At 36.0% G+C, this 26,954-nt stretch overlaps 1 protein-coding gene across 1 annotated transcript in view; it reads left to right on the forward strand.

The window, feature by feature from the left end:
- Window positions 1–25,454, forward strand: part of LOC108742951 (transcriptional regulator Myc-A-like) — a 46,859-nt gene extending 21,405 nt beyond the window's left edge. Inside the window, exon 2 of the mRNA XM_018478321.2 lies at window positions 24,169–25,454. Within this exon, the coding sequence (XP_018333823.1) occupies window positions 24,169–24,830 (662 nt within the window). The 3' untranslated portion in view covers window positions 24,831–25,454. The remainder of the gene's footprint in view (window positions 1–24,168) is intronic.
- The last annotated feature ends 1,500 nt before the right edge of the window (window positions 25,455–26,954 follow it).

Here is a 26,954-nt window from a genome sequence, read left to right on the forward strand (position 1 = left end):
GGAAGTGACGATCTGGTCTTGTATTATTAGATAACACAATTTTAAAATGCGCGTACATCACAGACACGGACACTTGTAGCAAGGTCACAATCGCTGGGAATAAACTCGCGGATCCGCTCGCAAATTTCGGCGACTGTGTCCTTCAAATGGCAAGTCATTAACCATCGGTCTTGATGTACAGAGCGTGCGTATACTTGAACCTCCTTACGGCAATGACACCATCATAACTTAAACTTTTGTTATATGAAACAACTCTTAGCGTGACTTGAGAGTGAAAACCTGACTTAAGCGTCAATGAAATATAAGTTGACACATGATTGGGACGACGCGTCGTCCGGTCGCACCAATGGACGTCGTTCCTTCCACAAATTTGTAGTCTCATACAATTATTGGTTGTGTTTTGAACACCGCCTCTCTATCTGTAGAAAATTTTTGATAAGGTCCTTAGGTAAGTAAGTAAGGATAACGACATGATAAGCACGCATATCTTCTAATAAGAGAACTTCTTAAACTTTGCACTGATACCGGTGGGCAGGCACTCCCTCCCGACTATGTCAGAGGATAAGGCAGAATCTTAGAATCCTTTTAGGAATCGTGGGAAGAGAGAAAGATTATCTGTAATATTACTGCTCCGGCATTTGCCTAATTGTAAGTGATCCAAGGAAACCACAGAAAAATTTAGACCAAGGCAGACGAATCGGGAATCAAACCGGTATCCTCTTGAATACTGAGCAATGGTCTAAACCTCTAGGTGTAGGCTATGCCGATTGGTTGTCACAGAAGATCAAATTTACCCAAATATGAGCCTGTTTCATATGCGGCATGTAATTCGGATGGTGCCCTTATTCGGTTAGATAAGAATTATAAAACTTTGAATGAATTTCGGCGCTGCTACGTAGATTGGCTTCGACCTGTACATTGTTATGCGAATGCGTTTGACATTTTTCGCGATTCTGTTCAAGGTCGCCGAGAATATATAACATTATGTAGACGAAATCGCAACAATTCGCGCGTTTCCCCTCTTCTTCATTTTCGCTTCCTCAGCTTGCGTTCGTAGGCTTGTAGTTTGTACCGGGGCACCGACGGCCTCCAATTGTGGGCAAACGACCTGCTTGCTGCTGCGTGAATTGAATAGCTTGCGAGACGGACTTTTACCGTCTCGCTTCCTCACGTGCAAAAGTCGCGTCCAATTCCTAGTCGTCCGTAGTAATAATAATCAAGAATCGCCCGTCATGTCACTATCGATCCACGGCGGAACTCTATTAAAGCCTTTAATTATTGTTTTACCGATGCGTTTACAAGTCCTTTATTGTATATACAGACGCAGGTTTTGAGCACGTAAAGGTCGTTTGCAGCCTCTCGGCGTGTTTATTTTTATTTGTGTAAGTGTTTACCCATGTCCAGATGGTTACAAATGGCAAATTACGCTCATTCACTATCAAAATCAAAATAAACGAGGGAAAAAGGACCGATTGTTTTACGTACATTAAAAAAAAAAAATAGTAATAATTGTAATAAATGAGACTGTAATTTTTTTAAAAACGAACACGTGTTGCGCCCACTGAGCAGTCTCGCAATGGTAATGGGCGAAACACGTGTTCGTATTAAAGAAGATTTGTGGAGCAGGTATATGTATAGGGGCGAGACTCTTTAATATTATTCATTTTACATTGGCTTTTTGCGATTAAAATTTACGACTTTTTGATCTACAATCACGTACCTGTCTACCTGCTTACAGCATATTATGTAAACAATTGGGTTGGTTCTTGAATTAGTGTTAAAAATCTTTTTAGACTTCCTACGTCTACTGTATTTTTAAACCCATTGATTAAGCTCGACAAAATTTGAAAGTTACGATTCGCCCTTGTGCTTTGTTTATATTTTTGATCATAATGCGTGGCATTTGGGAAAAAGTACATTAACACGTTCTATTTTGTTCAACTTACGTAAATACACACATAATGGGATCTATTTAAAAGGAAAACATATAAAAATATGTATAAACAAGCCAAAAGGTGCATTTACACCAACCTGAGAGGTTAAGCATCTATAGTGTGTTATTTTTTCGCTTTAGATGTGGCGTAGAGCGTGCCCCTTGTTTTTGTTTTAAATTTAGATTCGGAGATGTGTTACGCGTGGTCGCGGAGATCAATGAAATACTTTAGGAAATTTGAGCACGTAATACGTATCTGAAATCTTGTATGTTTGTTTACATGGACCTATTCAAATTAAAAGTAATTATCTGTTATATGGATTACAGTGTTTACATATCTACGCATTAAAGCATAACTTTTGGGAGGGGTCATACTGACACAAACCGTTGCTAAATCACTGTAATTCTAAAGGGCGATTCATACTATCAGTCAAATCAAGTGTCAAAATATCGTTGGAGGTAAATGTCGCGGTTAAAATTGACCATATCGTCCAATGTGAATGCATCATTATAAAGTACTGTTCATATCGGTCAAGTCACGGTCAAATCAAAATACTGTTGCACGAGAAATACCTCTGTTAATGGACTGGATCGTACCTTATATTGTGAACACAACCATATGAAGTGCATTTTATTTGACTATGGACGGACTGCGACTTATGGTTGGCAAAGTCACGGCTTATCTGATCAGAGTCAAACACAGTATTGTAAAATATATTTTATAAGGGACTACTCACACTGTAAAAAAAAAAAAACGTTAAGTCACTGTCCAATTAATTGACAGAGGTATTTCTCTCCTACTGTATTTGATCTGACCGTGACTGAAGAGTGTGGCTTGATCGGTAATGTGAATCGGTCTTTGATATTACAAAAACAAATGTTGAAGCCCGATTGGCAAGTCCGGGTCCGGTCTCAGTCCAGTCAAATGTTATGTAATACAATTTCTGTGGCATTATTCACACGATAAGGAACTTTTAAGTCACGGTGCAATCAATAGACAAAGGTGTTCCTCTCCTACTGTATTTGATCTAACCGTGACTGGAGCGTGACTTGATCTGTAGTGTGAATTTGGTTTTACAAAATCTAATGTTGAAGTCCGATTCATACTATCGTTCAAGTCACGGTCCGGTCATAGTCTAGTCAAATGCTGTTATACATTTTCTATGGCATTATTCATTCGGTAACGAACTATCAAGTCTCGGTCCAAGCAATTGACATAGGTATTTCTCTCCTACTGTATTTGATCTGACCGTGACTAAAGCGTGACTTGATCGGTAGTGTGAATCGGTCTTTGATTTTACGAAAACAAATGTTGAAGCCCGATTGGCAAGTCACGGTCCGGTCTCAGTCTAGTCAAATGTTATGTAATATTCTGTGGCATTATTCACACGATAAGAAACTGTTAAGTCCCGGTCCAGTCATTTCACTGGGGTATTTCTCTACAACGATATTTTGATCTGACCGTGACTTCAGCGACGGTATGGATCGGGCCTAAAAAGTTATTTGAACGCACCAGTTTTTATTGTGACCAACAAACTAGGCAGGGAAATCTTTTTTCTTTAATTTGACCGGGACTGAAAAAAGTAATGACTTCCTACAAACAGCCAATGTTTCGCAGTAAGAACCTTTATCAACAAGTCGGTAGTGTGGCTGTTTCTTTCAAGTAATAGGTTCCTGTATTGGATGGAATATGAGGCAGTATTTTAACACCTTTGTGTAATAATAATAATAATAATGGTAATAGTAAAGTATAAAAGAAAACCGCTCACCAACAGCTGTCTCTGCCTGGCCGCGGGTAGGCTGCTATCTAGAAGGAACTTGGGCGGTTGTTGCATGTTCAGACCTGCATGTGCCTATTCTTGAAACGGTTCTTCACCTCTTCAAGTCACACACATACACACTAGGGATTAGGTAGAACATGTTGCATCAAATTGCAACGGGGTTGAGGAAATGGCGCATCATATTATGATACCTATTACTTTCTACAGTATGACACACATACTTATTCATGAAGAGAGCACAAATATTGAACGATTTTCTTTAACTATCTTCAATCTTATGATTGATTTTTCATCCTCTTTAATTTGATGAGTCAGTAAAGACTTCCTACTGTGAATAAGTAAAGCATTCTTTAGTGGGGTATTTCCCTGTGACCATAAGTTGTGTCAAATTCAACAACGAAATCTTATGAGAGTCAAATGTTATCCATTACCCTTATTTTTTTTTTTAATATGAACAAGGAAGGATAGTTTATTAAAGTCTGTCGTTGGACGAAAGAAAAAACATGTGCCGCTCATATATTTCAGAAAAAAGTGGCATTTTTCCAAAAAATTTACCCTTGAATTGAGCGACCAAGACCATTATCATCTGTCTGTGGCCTATAAAAAAAATGACACAAACTCGGTGGGCGTCGATTAATGCATGTCGTAAATTCGGCCAACATTACGCACATTGCGTCCCATAATTGTAACTTTTGTAAAAATTGCGGTTAGTGATGGTTAGTTACTGTTGGAAAAGTGAGTTTAATGTATTTTTAACCCGAACAAATCCGATCAGAATTGGATCATCCGGCCTTGGAGATAACAGATTTACGGAATTGGAGTTTTTTATTTTTAGGGAAGACACATTTTTTAAACTTGGATTCAGTCGGGAACAAAGTGGCTGAGAGAGTGAGTGGTTGATATAAGTGTACGTATGTTCACGATACAGGGAGACCTATTTCTAGGCATACGACGAATATGTTACAAACCCAGGAAAAAACTGAATCCTGCGTTATGTAATATATGTAATGATTTTTTTAGGGTGTATATTACGATGCCAAAAAGCGTTTGACAGGTTTATGAATTCTACAAAATTACTAGCGTCTGCTGTGGCATGTTAACGTATGATTTTTTTATTGTGAATTGACATTTGCTATTTCCAAAATATTCGACCAAGGAGAGAATGATTTTGATGACGCAGTTGATTTACATACTTTGATTAGTAAGTTTTAATAGGGTTGGTTCATAATTGATAAACTACAGATAATCACTTAAAATATTCAGTTATCTATTTCTTTTTTCCTTCAAATAATGTAAATAAACAAAAAAATAACAAACATTAAATTCGTTCGTACGCATTTAAAATAATATTATCGTAGTTCATACAAAAGTACGCGCAACTTGCTATCACTTGACATTTGTAAATTTGATTGATTACGACCACGATCTTACGTATTATTTAGAAAAAATTGCTAATTACATAATGTTATATGTACTCTTTGAACACTATAAATAGTACCTACTAGTCGTTAACACCCAAAGTTAATGATCTTTTTTTTTACGTAAATCTGTTTATCGCATGTGACAAAATAGTTGTTTTGTTGTAAAATGATTAAATTATATCATTAACACCATATGAGTTGCTACAAACATGTAATACCCACTGATGGTTGCCATCTGTAAAATCAGTAAGCCAGAGCAAACAGCGTGAAATTTATTAGAATGGAATTATTTAATTGTTTTTGAAATTTTGAATTGTAACTCGAAATGTCAATGAGTTAGCTATTGTTCGATTCACCGTGCAAACCAAACGAAAGTCGAAATTTCGAGTTGCAAGTCGAAACTTCAAAATAAAAATTATGTTCGATCCTTTTACGCATTTGTAGGAAACAAATCCTACTTTATAAAGTAAGATAAGAGATAATGGAATGAGTTTACAACGTTTTCTATTTTTTTGTTTTCTAAACCATTTCAATGTCATTGCTTTTAGTGCATCGCGTTGTAAGCGCCATTCCAAGAAGTAGAATAGTTTTATTGCTTCTGGGGAACTTGATTGTCTACCTACTACCCCCTGCGGTAACACAAAAGATACCAACAAGTCGGTTTTGTGTTAGATTCATAAATGTCCTTCCGATAATATTTGGAAGGTGTCGTCTTCTATCTTCTTTTCTTCCTGTAGGTATAGATAGTCTTTCTCTCTCTATCTTTACTTGTTTTTGTTGGTCCTGCCGGTTCCGAGAATTCCAGGTCTATCCACCCGTCAGTATGGCTTCCATTCACAAAACTCGTTTCCGATTATTTGCTCAAAGCACACTGGCAATTTATCTTATCTTACCTGGTTTTATGAAAACCGTTCTTGAAGTGGTAAAAGTGTATCCATTTATAGTACCTACAATTTCCAAGAAATTTCTTGTGGACAAAGTGATACTTAGGAATATGCAGAAGTCTCCTCTTTTGTTAACAAAATGTAACCATTTTCGTTAAGTAATGTATCCACTTCAATTAATAAGTTTCTATTGAATTTTTAATGCCCTTTAATGTTGTATACTGTATACGAGAAGTAAATAAGAAATACTCTCAAAAGTTTGTATCATATACTAATGATTAATTATTTAAATGACAGAGACGCGTTCAGATAACAAAAAAGTTATCTTCGCTCTGGTTGGTCCTATGGACTACATTTTAGTACGCTCTTCATAAGTGTTTATTGGCTTTGGAGGCAATTAGGGTTATCATATCGTATCATATCATAGATTAAACTACGCCTCAAATTTACGTAATTTGTTAAGGTTTCCCATCATATTAATTTAGAATTGATACAAATTATTATTATGTACATGCACCATTACTATCGTGTGATAACAGCCGGTGACCTTTTACTAAATGCTGTATATACAAGAGGTACTTTTGAATGAGAAACCTTGTTTTTCAATGATAACCAATTAGTACACTAAAAAATTATTTATTTACGTTTCTTAAGATATTAACAACATCTATTGTCGTTTCCCGTAGTGGAGTTTAATTACTGTAATTTTGAATTATTGTATGATAGATAAATTATTGTATAAAATGTAAGGTCGATCGCTTATAGAGCCCGGAAGTATGTATGTAACAACATTTTTCATTGTAGTAATATGTGTTTGAAATTATGATAATTATTCCTATTTATATTCTTCGCTGCGGTAATTTGTAATTTTCTACGTAGTTTTCAGTTGATAACGCAGGTGGAGGTAAATAATGCGTACCTATATAGTTAAAAATAATTCAATATGCCCTTGCCGAACCGACGAGTGGAAATAAACAAAAAATGTTTTCCGATTTCCGAAATTATAGCGCTGTAGATGTCCAGTGGGCATCAACGAATTAATGCGTTTCGTAAGGTCGAATGAAAGTTTCGATGAAATAAGATCTGTATTTGTGGAAATGCCCAAGAAATCGTCTATCAAAGGACTTGAATTTTGGAATTTCACCTCTGATTATTCTACAGGTACTGACAGGTCAGTACTGTATGAAAATAAATAAAAGCAAAACTAAAATACTAGTGTGCAAGGGAAGAAAAAGTAGGGAAAGAGCGAATACAAAGATAGGAGACGAAAAATTAGAGGAAGTGGATGATTTTAGATACCTAGGAAGTCAGATAAGTCAGGATGGAAGGAGTAGTAGAGATATAAAGCAGGGGATAGCGCAGGGTCGTGTCGCGTTTAATAAAAAGAAGTCACTTCCATGCTCGTTAACTGTTAATTTAGAAATTCGAAAAAGGTTGTTGAAGGTTATGTTTGGAGCACGGCGTTGTACGGGTGCGAAACATGGACAGTGGGCGCGGCGGAAAAGAAAAGGTTAGAAGCGTTCGAAATGTGGTGTTATAGGCGGATGATGAGGATAACGTGGGTAGAAAAGGTTAGAAATGAAGAGGTATTGGAAAGAATAGGAGAACAGAGGACTCTATGGAAGACGATAAAAAATAGGCGAGATAAGTTGGTAGGACACCTTCTCAGGCATGAAGGTCTAGTCAGGGACATATTAGAGGCAGAAACAGGAGTTAATAGTTAAAATGTTCGCAAATAGTTAAGGATGTGTGCTGCTCCAATTTTATGGAAATGCGAAGTTCAGCTCAGGATAGGAAAGAGTGGAGATACGTGTCCAACTAGTCTTAGGACTGACAACCTTACGATGATGAATTCTACAGGTGTGTATTACTTATCTAAATGATTTACCTCCAAAAAATGAAGAAGCCTGTTTGAATTGTACACATTTGTTCTTTTAGTTTTATGTTGTTACACTTAGTTGAGTACCCATGCAATTTCAAAATTTCTGTTTTCGTTGTCCATAACTACTGCATCGTATGCACCACGCAGTATCCTTGACATTATCCATCGAGCAAAACAGTAAATTGTTTTCCGGATAGTAGAAATACCTATTACGGCTTCCATTTTCGTAAACAACTGGTGCAAATTGGCATGCTTCGTATGCGTGTTTATCGTAACAGAGTATCGAAGGCCGCCTTTTCTTAATACTTACGATTAAACAGATATGCATTCTGCACGTGCGAAATTGTTTTCATTCCTTGTGCACCAGAACTAGACCAGTCAATCGATTCTTCTAAAATTGCACAAGCTGACCTTCTACTGCAGACGTAAGCGTGAGTTTTTTCTAAAACAATTTTTCATTACGCAGTTCGCAATCGGATTGTGGAAATAACGGTACGAGATCGTAATAACAGACACTAGTGGGGGCATGGAGAACCAAACATGTACATGTTGATACTAACATATTTTAATTACTGTTTTTAATATCACACCTAAATGGAATTTACGCAACCCCTATCTCTTTTGGGGATTCCTTTCTTGTGCCAGCGTTGGCTAGTCCGTCAATCTGGTTGTCAGCCAGAGGTTTCATATTTATAAACGGAATAAGTTGAGAATCGTGTAATTTTCTTGTCCACGTTCCTCAGACTTTCTACAGAACAACTGGATAGTGGAAGGAGCAGTAGAGATATAAAACGGAGGATAGCACAGGTTCGACTCGGCTTCAACAAAAAGAAGTCACTTCTATGTTCTCGAATGGTTAATTTAGAAATTCGAAAAAATATTGTTGAAGGTGTATGTCTGGAGCACGACGCTTAACGTTAACGGGAGCTAATCGTGGATACTGGGCGCGGCAGAAAAAAGGGTTAGAAGCGTTTGAAGTGTGTTATACAATCGAATGATGAGGATACCGTGGATAGAGAAAGGTAGAAATGAAGGGTGAGGTGGTATTAGAAGGACTAGGAGAACAGTGGGCGCTGTGGAAGTTAATGAGAAATAGATAGATAGAAACAGGTTGGCAGGGCAACTTCTCAGGCATTAAGGGCAGTTAGGTACAGGAGCTAAGAGGAGTAGAGGTAGACCTAGCTCAGTTTAGGAAAGAGTAGAGATGCTAGTCCAAACAATCCCAGATTTAGGACTGACGACCTTACGATGACGATGTCTTATGTTCCTTCATTAAAGCCTGTTCATGTAGCTAGCTGATTAAGAAAAGTAACAAACTGATCCTTTTTCGTTGTCGACTCTGTCTTCGGGAGACGCGCAGCTTTCGCACTCTTACTATAGCGGCGTCGTCGTTGTCGTGTCGTCGTGAAACCGATAAATTGACAATAAAATAAACCTGCTGGCAACAGGCTTTCTAAATCAGCGATACATTTTAACTATACCGACGGATTAACAGTATAAGAAGCTGCTAGAAAGATACATGTATGTGTATGCATGCATGGGTATCCAGTATCCACCCACTCGATAATTTCTCTCGCATTGCGTTGGGCTATGTATGCATGTATTTGTTGTATATGTGTGTGTGTGTATAGGAGGAGGCTAGCCATGCTCCAGTTTATGTTAATAGTGCGAATGTAATGAAGGCAAAGACTATTGAGAGCGTCTACAGATTGGATTCGGCAAAAATAACGGAATTTATTCGAGGTTGGATAGCCTGTTAAGACCCGTTTTAGGAAAACTTAATAGAATTCGATTTTTATTTGAATTACACCCGAGAGGTTATAGGACAGTCGTCAGGTAGCCAAAAAAGACTGAATTATCCGAGAAAACTAATCGCTTCCTTTTAACTTCAGAACGGAAATCCTTTTTTTCTTTAACCGCTGCAAGTTCGCTAGAAACAGTTATCAATAAAATTTAGGAGAATATTTTCTATAAAAATGATCCTACACGTATTTTCTCTAGAAGGAAGCCCCTTGTTGAGTTATGGTCTCGATAACAGGCCCCCTTATTTTGATAATTTTCTTCCTCGATTATTTTCATGCATTAAAAAAGGATTTCTATACTGGTTTCACACCACCATGAGGAAGAGGACGTGGCGCGTTTATTTCCACTTGGTGTCCCCTCTGGAGGACTAATTCGTAGCAGTGTTTTAGACATTGTAGATCGATTGCGAGCTTCTCGCCTATCAAGTTCTGAACATTCTCCTCTGGTGGAGTCTTTTCATTAGTTTCTTTGATAATGGAGAATTAACAATATTCATACAAGATTGTCCGCAATCATAGTAACAATTATTTGAGGGGCTGTTCAAGTAATACGTAACGCAGTTTTTGAAGATTTTAGAACCCCCCTCTCCCCCCCTTTAAAACGCTCTCTCGTTTAAACAGGTTACACACGTTCTTAGATCTGTCACTTCAGAATTCTTTTACATTTTGCTCTTCAAAATTTTAATTGCTAGATAAAAGCAATGAAAAATTGACACCTAGTATTAGACTCAATTTTGCATGGCGTCAATGAATGCGCATAGACAGACAAAGGTAGTAGTTATGTGTTTATAACTCGTTTGTATGATCAATGATTAAAACATTAAAATGCTGCTAGTCGGTGAATTAACCGCGGCGTTGCAGCAATGAATGCGATACATTTATCGGGGGTCTATCTTTCTATACAAGATATTACATAGGTCACGCAAAATCTCGTTCGTTCTTTTATAAAAGTTGCTCGGACTGCTTTCACATTCCACCAACGTGGAAAGTTATTAACTTTTAATAATTGCTCCTTTATGCTTACATGTAATTGTCATTGTGGAGAAAAGGTCGACCGGTGAAATAATACATTAGCAATATGCATGAATGTGTAGAACAAAAGGTTTGTAGTTATCCATACTGAATGATATCAACCTACTGTTGGTAAGATACCTTCTCAAGCACGAAGGGCTAGTTGGAAACATATTAGAAGTAGAAGTAGGAGCTAAAAGGAAGGAGTATGGTAGATTAGTTAAGTATGTGGGATGATGTAGTTTTAGGGAAATGCGAACATTAGCTCAATATAAGAATCAGCGGAGGTGCATGTCGAACTAGTTTTAAAACTGACGATCTTACGATGATGATGATGATGATGATGTATGTTTCTTTATTAAAGCCTGCTCATGTGATTAACTGATTAGAAAAGTGACAAAACTGATTTTTATTTTTGAGCCACACGATATATTTGTATTAATAGATTAGGTATAGTACGCCACGACGTCGGAACTGGTGCGAGGCGTCACTAAGCGTCGAGGTCGTTTGCCACAAATCGTGTATATAAATATATACATAGATTGGTCCAGTATTGTGTGCTCTCAAATACCAAAAGTCTCCCACGTAGGTGCTTTCCAGTTTGCTGTCTCTATTTCCGGGTTCGAGCGGTTGGTTGGTTGACAAACGCGTATGTTTATCTGTATCTGTAGGTCTGACACATATTCTCGAAGTGCGAAATGTCTTAATTTATTTCTGCACTTTCTACCAGTCTATAATTTAATTTGCCTCTTGTATCATTGCTTACAAATCAACAACGCTGGCTGGGTACTATACCAGGTTTCGAATTACGAGCTAAATACGGGGTGTACAATAATTTATTGAGCTTGAGATACTTTGATTATTAAATTTAGAATAACTGTAAGGTTCGACATTTTAATTGTCGAAATAGGTAATAAGTTTTTCTTTGGAGAAAAGAAAGGGTTTCCTTTGGAGAAAAGAAATCACCCTAAGGTTTCTTTTGAAGAAAATAAATCACCCTAAGGTTTCCTTTGGAGAAGAGAAATCGCCCTAGGGTTTCCCTTGGAGAAAAGAAATGACCGTAGGGTTTCTTCTTGCGAAAATAAATCATCCTAGGGTTGCCTTAGAAAAGAAATCACCCTAGGTTTTCCTTTGGAGAAAAGAAGTCGCCCTAGGTTTCCTTCGGAGAAAAGAAATCATCCTAGGTTTTCTTTTAGAGAAAAGAAGTCGCCCTAGGTTTTTTTTCGGAGAAAAGAAATCATCCTAGGTTTTCTTTTAGAGAAAAGAAGTCGCCCTAGGTTTTCCTTCGGAGAAAATAAATCAGCCTAGGTTTTCTTTTAGAGAAAATAAATAGCCCTAGGTTTTCATTTGGAGAAAAGAAATAACCCTAGGTTTTCCCTTACTCAAGTCTAGACGTAGATACCATAAGTGCCACAGATACGACCCTAGGTGGCGTTTTATTCTTTTCCTGACGCCAACTGGTTACTAGCCAGTGTATTATGTTTGGGTGAGGCAAAAATTAAATTGAAAGGTATGTTAGTTACTCCATGAAATGTAGGCTGAGACTGGTCATCGCAGAACTGTAGCAGAGTTAATACATAACCTATACAGTTTCTACTTTAAGATTGAGTTGCGTCGTTATTCGCTGTGTGTCGGCCTTTGCTCTTGTATTTAAATGTCAGACCACCGACCGATATCTGGTTGACATGGACGATAAGATCACCGGGACAGTTCGACAAATGAATTCGGTCAAGTCGCGAACTGTTAACGGTTACCTACTTATCTCGGTATGTGTAAGTACCTACATGTTACTTACAATCTATCTACATATGTATAGTGTATTTGCTATATAAAACATAAACTTAAGCGCAGTTATGTACATCTTTAGTATTTGTAAATATGTAATACATTTATGGAAAGCGTTTTGTGTAGGTAATCACTTACGGGTTGTTTTACGCAGAGGGTGAATCGCTCTATCTGAAATAAAACTACTAACAAAGACCTGCCCATTGGCTGTGTTCGATTGTTTGTATTTGCGCATGTGTTCTGGCAACATATTCTACCACGCATGCCTGTACGTTTGCGGCTATATAAATACTGTGCACAAATTATTGCGACAAGTGCACCTGGTAACTTGCAAGTGTAAATATCTTTAGGTTATCACTATGTATAAAAGGATTGAATTAAATTAATTACTAGGGGATGCTTTACCATTGACTTCTTATACTTACACTTCATATTAATGACACGGTTTAAGCGACGAATTCTTTGCCAAGAAGACATCTCGGTTGGTTGTTGTTTTTCTTTTATTTTTTTTGAGGACAACTAGATGCAGAAAGAGTAGACGATCCAAATTTTCACGAAAAGTGACTGGAAACAAGTGTGTAACTTGAAATTAATTTCAATCGTGTTTATTAATAGGTATCTTCTGACCTGATGCTACCGCAGAGCTTTTCCTGCTAGTTTATCTTTCGCTGGAAATTTCCGAAAGTTACTTAGTAATGTAACTATTTAAATGTTTAATTGGATTCATTATACATTTCATTAACGATCACTAATTTCCTTATCTGAACTAATTGAACCGTTTCGATCTCGAGTAATTCTGGTGATCAACGCATCGCTTCCTACTTCAATGTATTGCTTTTTTTCTTTAAATAAATTGTTTGTAATAGCTCAACTGAAATAAATAGGAAAAGAAAGTGTTTTACTTTTTTCTTTTTAATAGAAGATACGCTTCTAGAAACCATAATTCGATTAAAATACTGTCAAGTGTGACTAAAATATGAACGTTTTGATAACTTGTATTATTTTTATTTGAATTCCAGTGTTCCTGCAGTTGTTGGATAGCATAATAATTAAAAAGACTTTTATGTGATGATATAGTACAACACTTCCTACGTTCTTGCGCAATATTTAAATTTTTTTGGATAGGTTATGCATATGAATTTTCTTTGTGCTAAATATTCAAAAGTCAAATCGGTTGTGTTAATATTAATGACCTGTCTTGGATTTTGTCTGCTCACTTAGTGTAATAAATTAATATACATATTAGTTGTTCGACCTTTATCTATTTTATAAATTTCGTAGACGCACTTAAATCTCAACCGTAAACTATCTTATTATCATTGTCTTGTTTCCAGTCAAAATAGATTTTGAACTAGTTGTTTCACTAAAAATACGACAAAAATTAGAAAGATTTCTCTCGGCTTTTTATTTTTTAAAATAACTTTGGCAGAAAGCCATCAGTCGGAGAGTGAGCTTTCACTAAACAAACTTATAATATTTAATTTCTGGTTTTCCAAATGCTTTGTTTGCTGTTATATTTCTATTTAATTGTAATGTCTTAATAAAGGGTTCGGAAAAGTAGTAGATGTAATTCAATAGGATTTAAGCGCTTTGCGTATGGAGGACAATATGTTATGTAGCGCGAAATTTGATTTTTTTACAAGTGGTTGAAAGCCACAAGGCTCATAAAATAAGAAAACAAATGTTACATTGAAATCTGATGCTCAAGATTGATCTTGATCTTCGTTTCGCCTAAAACACGTGACGAAGGATTTTAATATGAAAAAGAATTGCTTGGATTTCTGTTGATTTTTAAATTTTATTCAATGTAAGAAAAAATCGAGAAAACGAATTTTCATGGCGAAATCTGAAAGAAACAGATTAATTAAGGATGTTTTAATTGTGTGTATGTATAGAATAATAGTTAAGTATCGTTTTTGTTCCCAGATAGATAACAATTAAGTGTGAAGCATATCAAATATGTTGTAAAAACGTCTTGCTATATTTGGCTACATATCTATCATGTAGATAGCTGCGATAAGAAATCTTGAGGAGCTTCTCTAGTTCGCCATTTACCGTGTCTACGCATAATAGAACGGCATAAAACTTATTTACTTTCAGTAATTTCGGTGTATATTTCGTCTCGAAGTGACGTCATGCGCTGCGCGAGGCCGATTTTAGGTAGTTTTGCCACTCGTGGGATTAACTCAAATGGGTTTAATTACATAATCTATCGTTGGGTTGCTTTGAACAACGCGTTTGGAATGGAGTTGTAGGTTAATTATATTGTTGTTGATTAAATTTGAACTCCACGGTAAGAAGTATTTCTACTGATATCGTTCTGTACAATGTTTTGAAACCAAGTGCTTTCAAAACCTTCTGGACAGAACTGAATGTATTAGCGACTTATTCGTAATGATTGCGACATATAGAATATAACAGAAACAGTCTATTTTAAGCATGACCATTGTATATTTTTGTTTTGTTTATGTTCATCTTGTGTAATATCGCGTTCCCGGATACGCATTCGTTCTTTAATATTTTGGGAATCGGCGAGACGACCAGAAGAAAAAAGAACGCTTAAACTTTCTTTATTTCGCTTGCTTGTCTGTCGGAAGAATATTTTTGCGCGTTATTTTCCTCTGGATGTATTCCAATTTATTTGTCAACTTTTACTTCATGGAACACGGTTCTCGTTGCACGGGGTGAGTGCATCTTTTTATAGATGTACCGGTGATTTTTTGCATTCTAATATTGCGCGAATTACGTGTATGTTACTTGGCACAAATGTCGCAGTTAAAATTAAAGAAAAAACATGATATTTCAGGATATTTTTTATTCAGTATTTACTATTTATAGATTTCGGGAAAGTTTCACTCAAAACAAAAAACTAAGAAGTGTAGGTACGTTAATGGTTCCTGGTTCTTTTTTTTAATTATTCTCATTTAATTAATGATCTCGCTATTAATTCGGAAATAAAAAAATACCAGTTGGAATTTTCGGTATTACTTGGTAACTCATTTAATATACTTTACGAACGAGTTTCCAAATGAAAGATAACCCGGTTTATTATGAACAGAAACTGTTGAATCGTTGGTGGAATGTGAAAGGTAGTGAGTATGAGCACAGTTGTTCGTTGCAGTCCTGTTATTAGCGGACGATTGGTATGTTTGGTGAACGCTCTTTTTCGTACCATCATCTCATGAGTCTCGTGAATTGGTCTTTCCTGGAGATTCTGTTCACGCTCCTTAACTTGAAACGAAAACTAAATCTACAACTGTACGGATTCTTCAACAGATCTTCCAACCACAGGTTGAATAATAACTCAGGTCAACAAGGTTAGGGGTTAAAAATAAAGAAACAAAAGAACAATCTCTTGCTTAAGTCTGTGTTTTGAACGTTTGTGTAACTTGTGGATTATTTTCTGTTTTTCCATTCACATCATGATATAGAGACTTTCGTCGTGACCCTGTTGATAGAAAACGGGAAAGTACAATCGTAAATTAGAAAAGAAACAGTTTTAATTGATTGCGCTGCCGTATGAAATTATTATTTATTAATGAACGGATTTTGTCATCACGCATTATGTACATAGCCGCAGGGTACCTATTTTACAAACAATTTTTCTCGGAACAATAACGTCAAAGGTCAGTGTTATCTGAAGGTCGCCGGGTGTTATACATCTTTCGGGACCTATTTTTTATTCAACTGATTAACTGACGAATTAAACTTGGCCTCGATAAACTTTTGGAGGATGTTTGGACATAATACGTAATGTGAAATTGGTAACGAATATTCTGACGTTCGGTTTGTCCGTCGTATATTTGGAAATTAATTCTACAATAAGTCAATGACAAAGGACGTTTTTCGATAATTTGATGCGTCATTTTTACTAACAAGAAAAATTCTCGTATAACATAAGCCTCTGGCATTATACCGTTCAATTAAAAAACGCAAGGGGGCGTTTTGATTTAACTTTTGATCACCTGGAGTCAGTCAGTTAGTAAAATACATAGTTATTGCGAGGAAGTTAAAGTAATATCGACGAACGGTGGGGTTTTCGAAGTATAAGATTGGTATTCTACAACTGGTATTGTAATGTTCAATATTTCGACCATAACCTTAGCTTATATGGAACTGTGCACCCCCAGTTCTTATTTTCGATGATATAAACTCCTTGCTGTTCGGAGTCGACTCCTTGGGTGTTCGTATAGACCACTTTTGGATTCTCTGCGTCTTCTTCAGTCCAAGTTCAAAAGATCTCACCGCGCATAGGGGACAACTTTAGGGATAGATATACAGGGGCAAAAGATTAGTATGCTTATATTTGCAGATGATAAGGCAGTATTAGCATCCAGCAAGGAGGAGGAATTAGAGATGACCTTAAGTCTTAATGGAAGCGGTATTGACAAAACTGGGGTATAAAAATAAATAAAAGTAAAATAAAAATGTTGGTATGCAAGGGAAGAAAAAGTAAAGAAAGATTAAATGTAAAGGTAGGCAACGAAAAATTAGAAGTTGCTGATTTGCGGTAATCTAGGAAGTAAGGTAATTCAGGATGGAAGAAGCGAAGCAGTAGAGATATAAAAAAAAGGATAGCCCAGGATCAAGTCGCCTTTAACAATGCGAAGACTAGCAGTTTTAGTTAGGACTGATGACTTTAATGATGATTCAAAAAGTCGAATTATAGAGATAGTTATCTTACTGTTTTCGAATTATGGAGATTTTCGGGTCACAAAAATTCTGGTTAGAGATGTCTATAGGTAAATATCAAGGAGCCAAAATAAAGTTCGACTTACGGGATGCTTTTTCGAATGGAGGAACTTTCTGAAATGTACTCGTCGTGCTTTGGTTTCGGTATGTCCCGTTTTGTATTTGGAGTTTGAGTAAATGTATATTTGTTGGTACGCATCAGTTTTGATAAATGAAGAAGAATCTCGTCATAGATCATGTGACGTCACGAAGGGATCATTACGGCGCCATAAAATAGAATTCAAAAGAAACTTTGCTACGTATGTATAGGAAATATCTTTGGCATGGGAAAATTTATTCATATTGTCGTTGTATTGCTGCGCATTTTCGCTTGGGCAACAGGCCACTAGCGCATATATTGTACGTAAATTAATATGTATGAAGTTTTTGTTATTAGTTTTTAATCAATAGGCATATAATTAATTTACTTTTATTTCAGCCCAAACGACCTTTCTTTGGATTGCCCTATATACGCGGTGAGACATGCGTGTACGAGTTAGGTACATGTATTAATTGACCGACTCGAAAGCATTATTACTTATTTACGATTAAAGGCGATTGCGATTCTAAACAATATTTTCACTTTATTATTCTGTTGCGAGCGAATTTTGGGCGTGGCATTTCATTGAATTCAGCGATCAAAAGTTTTCGAGTTGCCTTAAGCTATCCTATCCTTGCTCCAGTTTAGAAATTTTTTAAACCTGTACCACGACGAAAGACAATGAATACATTAAAGAATTTATTATTAGGAGTTTGTCATAATACGTATTTACAGGGTTTGTAAAGTTTGTGGGGGCCTATTGAATTTGGAATAAAAAATATTTCAACTCGAATGCGGGCTTCTCTACTCCATTAGAAAATAAATATTGCATCAGTGCATACAAAATGTTCTTTAATGCGTTCGTAAAAATATCGGCCAGTTTGACTCACATTTTAAGTGTGAAATTATTATATTTCAAACTTTATACATAAAAAATCCAATATTCCTTTTGCTGGGGCTGCAACGTAGAGAAGTAAATATTAGGAAAGAAGTCAAACAGGGATGCACAATGTCACCGCCACTTTTTAATCTACACATCGAAGACGCGATTAACATCATTAATGACAGTACAACTCTAGGGATAGATATACAGGGGGAAAAATTAGTATGCTTAGATTTGCAGATGATATAGCAGCATTAGCATCTAGCAAGGAGGAGCTAGAGATAGCTTTAAATAAAATTGAAGCGGTATTGTATGAAAATAAACAAGAGTAAAACAAAAATACTGGTGTGCAGGGGAAAAAAGTAGGGAAAGAGCGAATATAAAGGTAGGAGACGAAAAATTAGAAGAAGTGGCTGATTTTAGGTATCTAGAAAGTCAGATAAGTCAGGACGGAAGGAGTAGTAGGGATATAAAGCAGAGGATAGTGTTGGGTCGAGTCGCCTTCAATAAAAAGAAGTCTCTTCTATGCTCGCAAACGGTTAATTAGAAATCTGAAAAAAGTTTTTAAAGGGTGCGAAACATGAACAATGGGTGCGGCGGAAAAGAAAAGGTTAGAAGCGTTCGAAATGTGGAGTTATAGGCGGATGATGAGGATACTGTGGATAGAGAAGGTTAGAAATGAAGAGGTGTTAGAAAGAATAGGAGAACAGAGGACTCTATGGAAGTCAATAAGGTAATTGGGAGAGACAGGTTAGTAGGACACTTTCTCAAGCAAGAAGGTCTAGTCAGACATATTAGAGGCAGAAACGGAAGTTAGGAGGGTTAGAGGATGACCTAGATTAGATTACTGTTCATAAATAGGTAAGGATGTGGAATGTTCTAGTTTTAGGGAAATGCGAAAATTAGCTCAGGATAGGAAAGAGTGGAGGTGCGTGTCCAATCACTCTTAGGGATTGACAACCTTATGATGACGATTCCTTTCATAATTAAGAAGTTTATGTAGGTATGTAGGCGTGAAACAATTTTTCCAAGAATGATATGTAAATTGTTATACGTAATCTGTAACATGAATCCGTTTAGTGAACCTTTAATTGCCCTTTTTTTATAGAGAGGAAAATTCGTAATGTTTGACAAACTTTTTTAAAGTTAAATGAACCTGTGAATTATCTAAGTTACGTCTAGAATTTTTTATGATCTTATTAAGGTGATGTCTAATCGTAAGTTGAGTCATCGCCTTTAATAACGATTAATATTTCCTTGCTATGGCTATTTTTTTTTGCGACCACGTCTGGTTAGATAGTTAATTAGCGCAAGTGACCAATAAATGGTCTGTCAAAAGAGAATGTCGATCACGCCGGATCTGATTTTTGACCTTTCTGGTTTATTACATAAAAAAAATTACTGAACCACTAACGATAAGTTTTAGGTATATCAATTGTTGAGTTGATTCAACAATGGCGTACTGGAGGTTTATTCCTAAAGGAGCCTCAAGTTTACTGGCTGAAAGTTGGCTTCTACCCAGAACAAAACCAAATCGGTTGTTGCTTTTGTTTTTGTTATGCGTAATTGTGCTGTTAGTGAGTAAACTTTTAGATCTAATTACCTACCAATTTGTATTGAGTAATTGTTAATTGTATACGAGTATGAGGTTCCTCACATATGTCGAAAGGACTACGTGTGCGTTATATAACGACAATAATAATAAGAAGAATAATAAAACATAAAGCTTCGGTATCAGTGCACTTGTTCAAGGTTTTCCTCGCAAAAAAGCCAAGCCCGAAAAGCGGTGGTTCGATCGGTCTTTAAATAAAAAATGACGGCGTCGTACTCAAATACACCAACACACGCATAAGAGAACGAGCGAGAGCGCGTCATTTGGTTTGAAGGTCTGGGTCAACGGTTCCTATCCTCTATAACCTTCGTAATCGTAGAGTACCCAATATTTATACGTATAAATATGTATTATGTGGTTACTTCATTTATATTAATTTGTGATACGTTTGCACCTTGTGTACGTATCAAATATGTACCTACAGTAAACGACGAAAGTCACGAAACAATTTTTTTTAAATACGTGCCCGCGCGCCGCCCATTCAGGAAAAACAAACACAAACCCAAATGGATTGTGGTCACTTAAAAACAAAAACGTAAATGATGTAACTCGATAAAATCAAACAAGAAAAAATTGACAACAAACAATAGACATATGTAACATAAACAATGAACGTCTTGAGAAGTAGGCATTTGAGTAAATGAAAATTTTTTTGTATGCAAGAGGTAGTATCTACATGGGATTGCGTATCAAGTGGGCCAAATCAGATGAGTCTTTTCTCTGTTGTGTAATATAGAAGGGCATAGGACTTAGCCCACATGGTGATTTCACCAGTTGCGTCTATTGTTTTTTTTTTTCGACAAAAGCCTTTGATAGTTAGATAGCTACTGCTTCTTATTCTAAAACCAAAACTGATTATCAGGCCTAACTACAACATTGTGTATCAGTTCCAAGTCATTAGTTGTAGGTATCTAATGTTTTAATTAATTACATTTTGTGATGCGGATTATACGTAGGTTTTTTTGTTTTTGAACTATATTATCCGTCAACAGTAGACAAGAAAACGAATGAATAAACGATGGTTTGGAGACAGAGGGTTGTCGTAATTCTTGGCCGGTGTGTTCCAAGACATCAACAGTTTCCGGTGTCGCGCAGTATGACCCACATAGAATCGTCGTGAATGCACAAAAAAACGTGAACTAAGGATGTCTGTCTGGCGATCGCTCACAATTGTCAACTAAAAAACACATTTTTTTTACTTTTATTTTTGTAGCTGATCATTTACTAAAATATGACGCACCATGCGAGTTGATGAATTAAAAAATCGTCTGGAGTCTAGTAGGTTTAATCATAAGAAAAATAAAATAAAATTGAAATTTTTGAATTGGTCTTCATATTCCTAAACTAAAAATTGCACTCGCACTTTTACTATATACTGTATAATACGTGTCGTTTTTTTCTTTGTAAACAAATTTATTGACCCATACTGTAAATGTCTTCGCGAAGGTTAACTCAAATATTACATAAGACCGGTGACAATGATCATTGAAAATTTCAGTGATCAATATGCATACCAATAAAACGTGTCTGCAGGTACATCAGCATCTTCATTTTACGTTCATTAATTCGATAGATGTTTCTTCTGTTAACGAAATGTTTCCTGCTGTTTAATTCTAGTTCGACGCTTTTCTTTATTTGAATATTATAAAAGATTCCCAGCATTTTCCAGAACGCTTTGGTCGAAATATATACATATAAAAGATGCTCTAGTATAGTGTCAAAAGTCACCCTTACCATTCATACATAGTGGTTCTCAAATATGTTCTCTATTCTTCCAATCCAATTGATTTTATAACATTCCATTTGAATACAACTCGAAACAGTGGAGATCATTCTAGCTTCGGAGCAGAACATTCTAATACTTTTTCACATATTCTAAACGGGTATTTGATTGATAACCAGTGACCCACCCACTGGACCAAACCAAACATTTTTTAGGATACTTATAGTAAAATGTGAAAATAAATTTAAAGTAATTTGGTGGTGAATTAAAAATGATATATTAGGGTCATTAAATTAATTGCTCGTTATCTGACCTGGTAGAACAAAAAATTGTTTGTAGCGATAAAAATAAGGTCGCTACCTACACCTGTTATCGGAAACTTGAGTTTGTTTTCAGATTATTTTGATTGCCTTTGATTACATTGCTTACTCTTCTCTTCCTTGTTCCTTTTAAATTCAATAAACGAAATATGTATTCAAATAATAATTATCCACCTTTGTATACATAATAATTTTATGTACACATTAATAACATTAAAAGTTTCTTTGTAACTACTAACCGTTTCACTCAGTATTAGTATTACGTTAATTTATCGTTTTGTCTAATTGTGATCCAGCTTATCGTTGAATTTAATTTTAGAGACTCCAGCAAAGTCTTTTTAAATTTCTTCGACTTAATCTAAAAGACAACTGAATTCTATAGGGACCATTAAATGTATGTATTTTTAAATAGACACAACTGTCGAGTGTGTTTTACATGCAAGAATAGAACGACTATTTTTGACCGTTTCTCTGTTTTTATGTATCCAAGTTCTTGCATGTATTGTCAATTCTAACTACATATTTCACGTTAAATGTAAATTGTTCACAAAGGTTTGTATGATCATAGTGCATACAAAATGTAATATCTTTCACAAACATCAATATTCTTCATGCATCCAATACCATAAAAAGGTACATAGTTATCAAATAAGCTTTTCATTAATATATTTCATTAGGTGTTTTAGAGGGAAATTTTAATCATTCGCGAAATGTATTCCTTTGTTTCAATTAAAGTACGCTTAGAGTAATACGTAAAAGCGACAATAATACAGTCACATTCTCGCGGTCTGAGTCAGCAAACAGACGAGGCGAGCGATGCCGAGCGTTCGCGTAGTCTAAACGCACCTTTAACAGAATAAATTTAAGATGGTAATTATTTAAGAACAAAAAAGAAGAAACGCAGGAAGTTCTGTTCGTATTTAACTCCAGGCATGTGGTCCTGTGGATGCCTTTAGAATTTGAGAACATATAAGTACATGTGTTTTTTTTTTTAATTTATTCTTATTCACATCACTTCATATAAATACTACACATCATACGACACATAGATAATGTAAATTATTACCTTGTAGTACTTATCGTTACTTTATCAAAAACTATTTAATGAATAAATATATATTTTCATTACGATAAAATGTTAAAAATATAAACTGAATGTTCCAAGCGTTATCAAATTATGTATTAGTAACACTTAATCCAGATGATTAAAAAAATAAAATTTCCTACTTATGTAATGATAAAAAAATTGATGTAATTTATTCAATGTGAAGTATATTCTGTTTGGGCTTTTCGGTTTTTCGGTATTACATATTACTAGAGAGAGGAAGTAATATCCGTTTCTGTGGTTGATTCTTCCAAGTTTGAATTTAATCTTTATCTTATCGTAAAGGTTATCTATCTAGTAAGGCTACATCCTCCATACACCGATAGTACACACAAACATTGTGCACATAAATTCGATTTAAAATAGTCAAAAAAAAGATATAACTGTATTTTATACAAGTTTACTTTATCGTTGTGGTTTTTTCGGAATCTAATAATTTTGTAATATTTCAATGCTCATATGCCAAGGTCGAGTGCCCTTCAATAAAAAGAAATCACTTCTACGCTCACGAACGATTAATTTAGAAATTCGAAAAAGGTTGTTAAAGATGTATGTGTGGAGCGCGGCCCTGTATGGGTGCTAATGATAAGAATAGCTTGGTAGATAAATGAAGAGGTATTAGAAAGAATAGGAGAATAGAGGACTCATTGGAAATCAATAGATAATAGTCGAGATAGATTAGATTACTGTTCGCAAATAGTTAAGAATGTTGGATGTTCTAGTTTTGGGGAAATGCGAAGATTAGCTCAGGATAGGAAAGAGTTGGAGGTGCTTATCCAACCAGTCTTAGGACTGACGACTTTATGATGATGATGAGGATGATAATGTGAAGGCTCCTCTTTTCTATTGACGACTTTTTTGACATTGACGTAACACTGACAACTCTGTTTGACTGCCAGGTGATTCCCCTAAATTATTTTAAAGTTTTATGTGACTTGTAGGGACTTAAAATCAATAAACGCGATCAATCGCGTCAATGATCGGGACTTCCCATGTGAACATGATACTCAGTCGACCGGGATTCCCCTTTCCGACTGTTTTTAGTGTAAGAAAAAATTTCCTAAAATGCCCAGGGTCGCCAATGGCCCTGCATACATAGGCCTTGCTAATAGTTAAGACACAGTGAAGCCCATTTCCTGCTAAGCTTTGTCCTGCCTCTTCCAACCAGCATTATTTCCTGAAGAATTCCCAGAATAACCAGCACCGCATGCATGTCGGTCAAATAATCTCTAAAGGGAACATGTTTTTGTTGCAGAGGAGGAAATTGACGTGGTGTCCGTTGGTGGCGAGAAACAAACTATACTAAACAACAACCGATGCGGCTATGTCCTCCCCAACAATCCCACGTTCAAAGATCGCCAGCATTTACAAAGAACGATGGCGTCGGCGATCCAGATCAAACAACAGCAGCAAGAAAGCTCAGACAGTCGGCGTATTAATAACACTAATAATACGACGACCGCGTTCGTTAAACCCCCTCGTACGTTTGATACGACCACCACCACCACCACCCCCGCCAAAAGGCATTTGCCGGAACCCCGCGCGGTCAAAAGGAATAAGATCAATCATTACAGGATAGCACAGACAACGACGTCCCCTTATAAACGCCGAATGGGCTACAGTAGCGACAGCGAACCGGAGCCCTCGGAGAAGCGCAGTCTTCACAATAACATGGAAAGACAGCGGCGAATCGACTTGAGGAATGCGTTCGACTGTTTGCGATTGCTCGTGCCGGAAGTGGCCGGACGAGAGAGGGCTCCCAAAGTGGTCATACTCCGTGAAGCGGCCTCTTACTGCGACCACCTCGGAGAAGTTTCGATCAATATGCACCAGCAGATAAACGACCTGCGTAAACAGCAAGAAAAACTTCGAGCGCGCGTGTCTCAATTGAGACGCAACCTGGCCGCAAAACGTTAAAAGACGCGAAAAAATAAGGAAATAGTTGTAAAACAATGCAAAGACATGTGCATGATAATATGTAAGTAAACGAAGGAATTGATTGGTAATGTTACAACACACAGACAGACATACACATACCATACAAACACACAGACATTGCTCGATTGAACATAACACAAGCACAAACTGTTTCGTTTTATTTTTTATTAGGTGTATTCGCTGGAAATATTTTAACTGTGATCCATATGAAAGTTAAGTTAGTTAATTTAGAAAAGTTAAGTTTTGTTTGATGATTTTTTTTTTGTTGTATATAGTTGTTCAGTAGTGCAAGGTAAAAAAAAAGGAAGACCGATAGGTACGGATATTTTCTTCGTGACTCGTTCGTGGTGGGGTTTTGTTTCTTTTCTCAAATAATTAAAAAAAAAAAAAATAGTTCGTTTTTCAACATTGGATATTTGTGATTTAATTTTTGTGATAGTTTTGTAATTATTGAATTTTTGCGGGGAACGTTACTTTGAATTGAGAATAATTGACCGTTGGGCTAACGATTGGCGGCCAAGTTGATCCACACAGAGCGCGCGCGTCGAATGTTGTCCTCTTCTTATTATTATTATTATTGGTTCGTTTTAATTTTTTTTTTGTCTATTTCTACAGATTGGTTAGCAAATGAGAGAGATTAAGAAGTTAATTTTGACTGTGGATGTCTGCCTTGGTATCATTGAATTTGGTTTGCTTTTCACACATGTTAACCACGGAACATTACATTCTACAGACAATTCGGGTAAGTTATTAAGTTAATCAATTAATTATACGTTATAAATATATTGCCAATTTGGTTAACAAAAGACGTCCTGGGACGTAATGCATAGGATGACGAGCGTATGTTACGTTTTTGTATAATACCGTCAGATTGTCCATCGTGTTGCTGGGACTATAGGTAAGAACATCGATTCGCACTTCCAACTCCCGATTTAAAAACGTTTTTATTTCTTGATTGTTAATTTTTTAAAAGACGAGTGTTTTATAAGTCAGAACTGCTCCTGTAGTCTGACGCTCAGAATACACTGCAGTGAAGTGGGTTGCCTATGTCAAGGGCCAGCGGACGCCAGCAATATTTGAAANACTTTTAAATTAAATTTTTAAACAATTTCGAACACAAAGAAAGTGATTAAACAAATTGTTCAAAAAGTGAATTTCGACCACTCGAAGCAATGGTACATATTATTATTATTATTATTAGTAGGATACTGTTTTTAATCGATAATAATAAGCAATACTTATTGAAATTGTTTGTTTCGCGTTGTTTTCGTTTTCAGTTTTTTCATTAGCAGAATTTGGCGGTTTTTTTTTTTGTAATCATCAGCTTCTCCGAGAAGTAAGTTTTAAAGTGATTGTAATTTGTTAGTATTACTTCTATGTAATGGTTTTTTTTTTCGTTGTAAGTTGTAGTTAATATCTTTTAAACATATCTTTAACTATGCTATGCAGTTGGTCCGAGACTCGAGTAAGAGAACATCTATGCCCGTGTCAGAAAGTAAAAAAAAAGAAAAAACATTTTTTACAGTGTAAATTTCACGTTTTTTTATCGTTTGTGATAGTTTGCATCCCGATTTGCTCAACTACAATAATACCTGGTTAATGATATCTAAAGACAGCGCGTCGCGTCGTTCGCAAATACAGGGTCCGTACTTAGGCCGGTCATCTCAGTAGCTAAATATTCCTTGCTTATGTTAGAAGCAAATTTAATTCTATTCGTGGTAAGTTCAATCATAATGGAAGATGGAAAGTACAATAATGTTGTCCAGTTTTGGAACAAATATTTCCTAAGTACGCCCCTGATAACGACGTACGTACGGTCTTTAATTATTTATATGGAACGATGTTATCGATTTTGTTTCTTGATGTCCAGGAATCTGCATAGTTGTGCTATTAATATATTTATGGAGCGTTTTTCTAGTAGTTTTTTGTTAGAAAAACGCTTGGTTCTTCTTTTGCTTGGATTGGGGTTTTTATATGTATAAAAGTTACTCGCCCTCCCTGAAAGGTTAATTAACAAAATGAAAACAACTTACGTCTCATTCATTAATAATAATTTATTGTTCGGTACAGGGCCACTTTCGCTCCCTAGTAGTTATTGGTAAT

The sequence above is a fragment of the Agrilus planipennis genome, unplaced genomic scaffold (assembly GCF_000699045.2).
Source record: "Agrilus planipennis isolate EAB-ADULT unplaced genomic scaffold, Apla_2.0 scaffold338, whole genome shotgun sequence".
NCBI lineage: Eukaryota > Metazoa > Arthropoda > Insecta > Coleoptera > Buprestidae > Agrilus > Agrilus planipennis.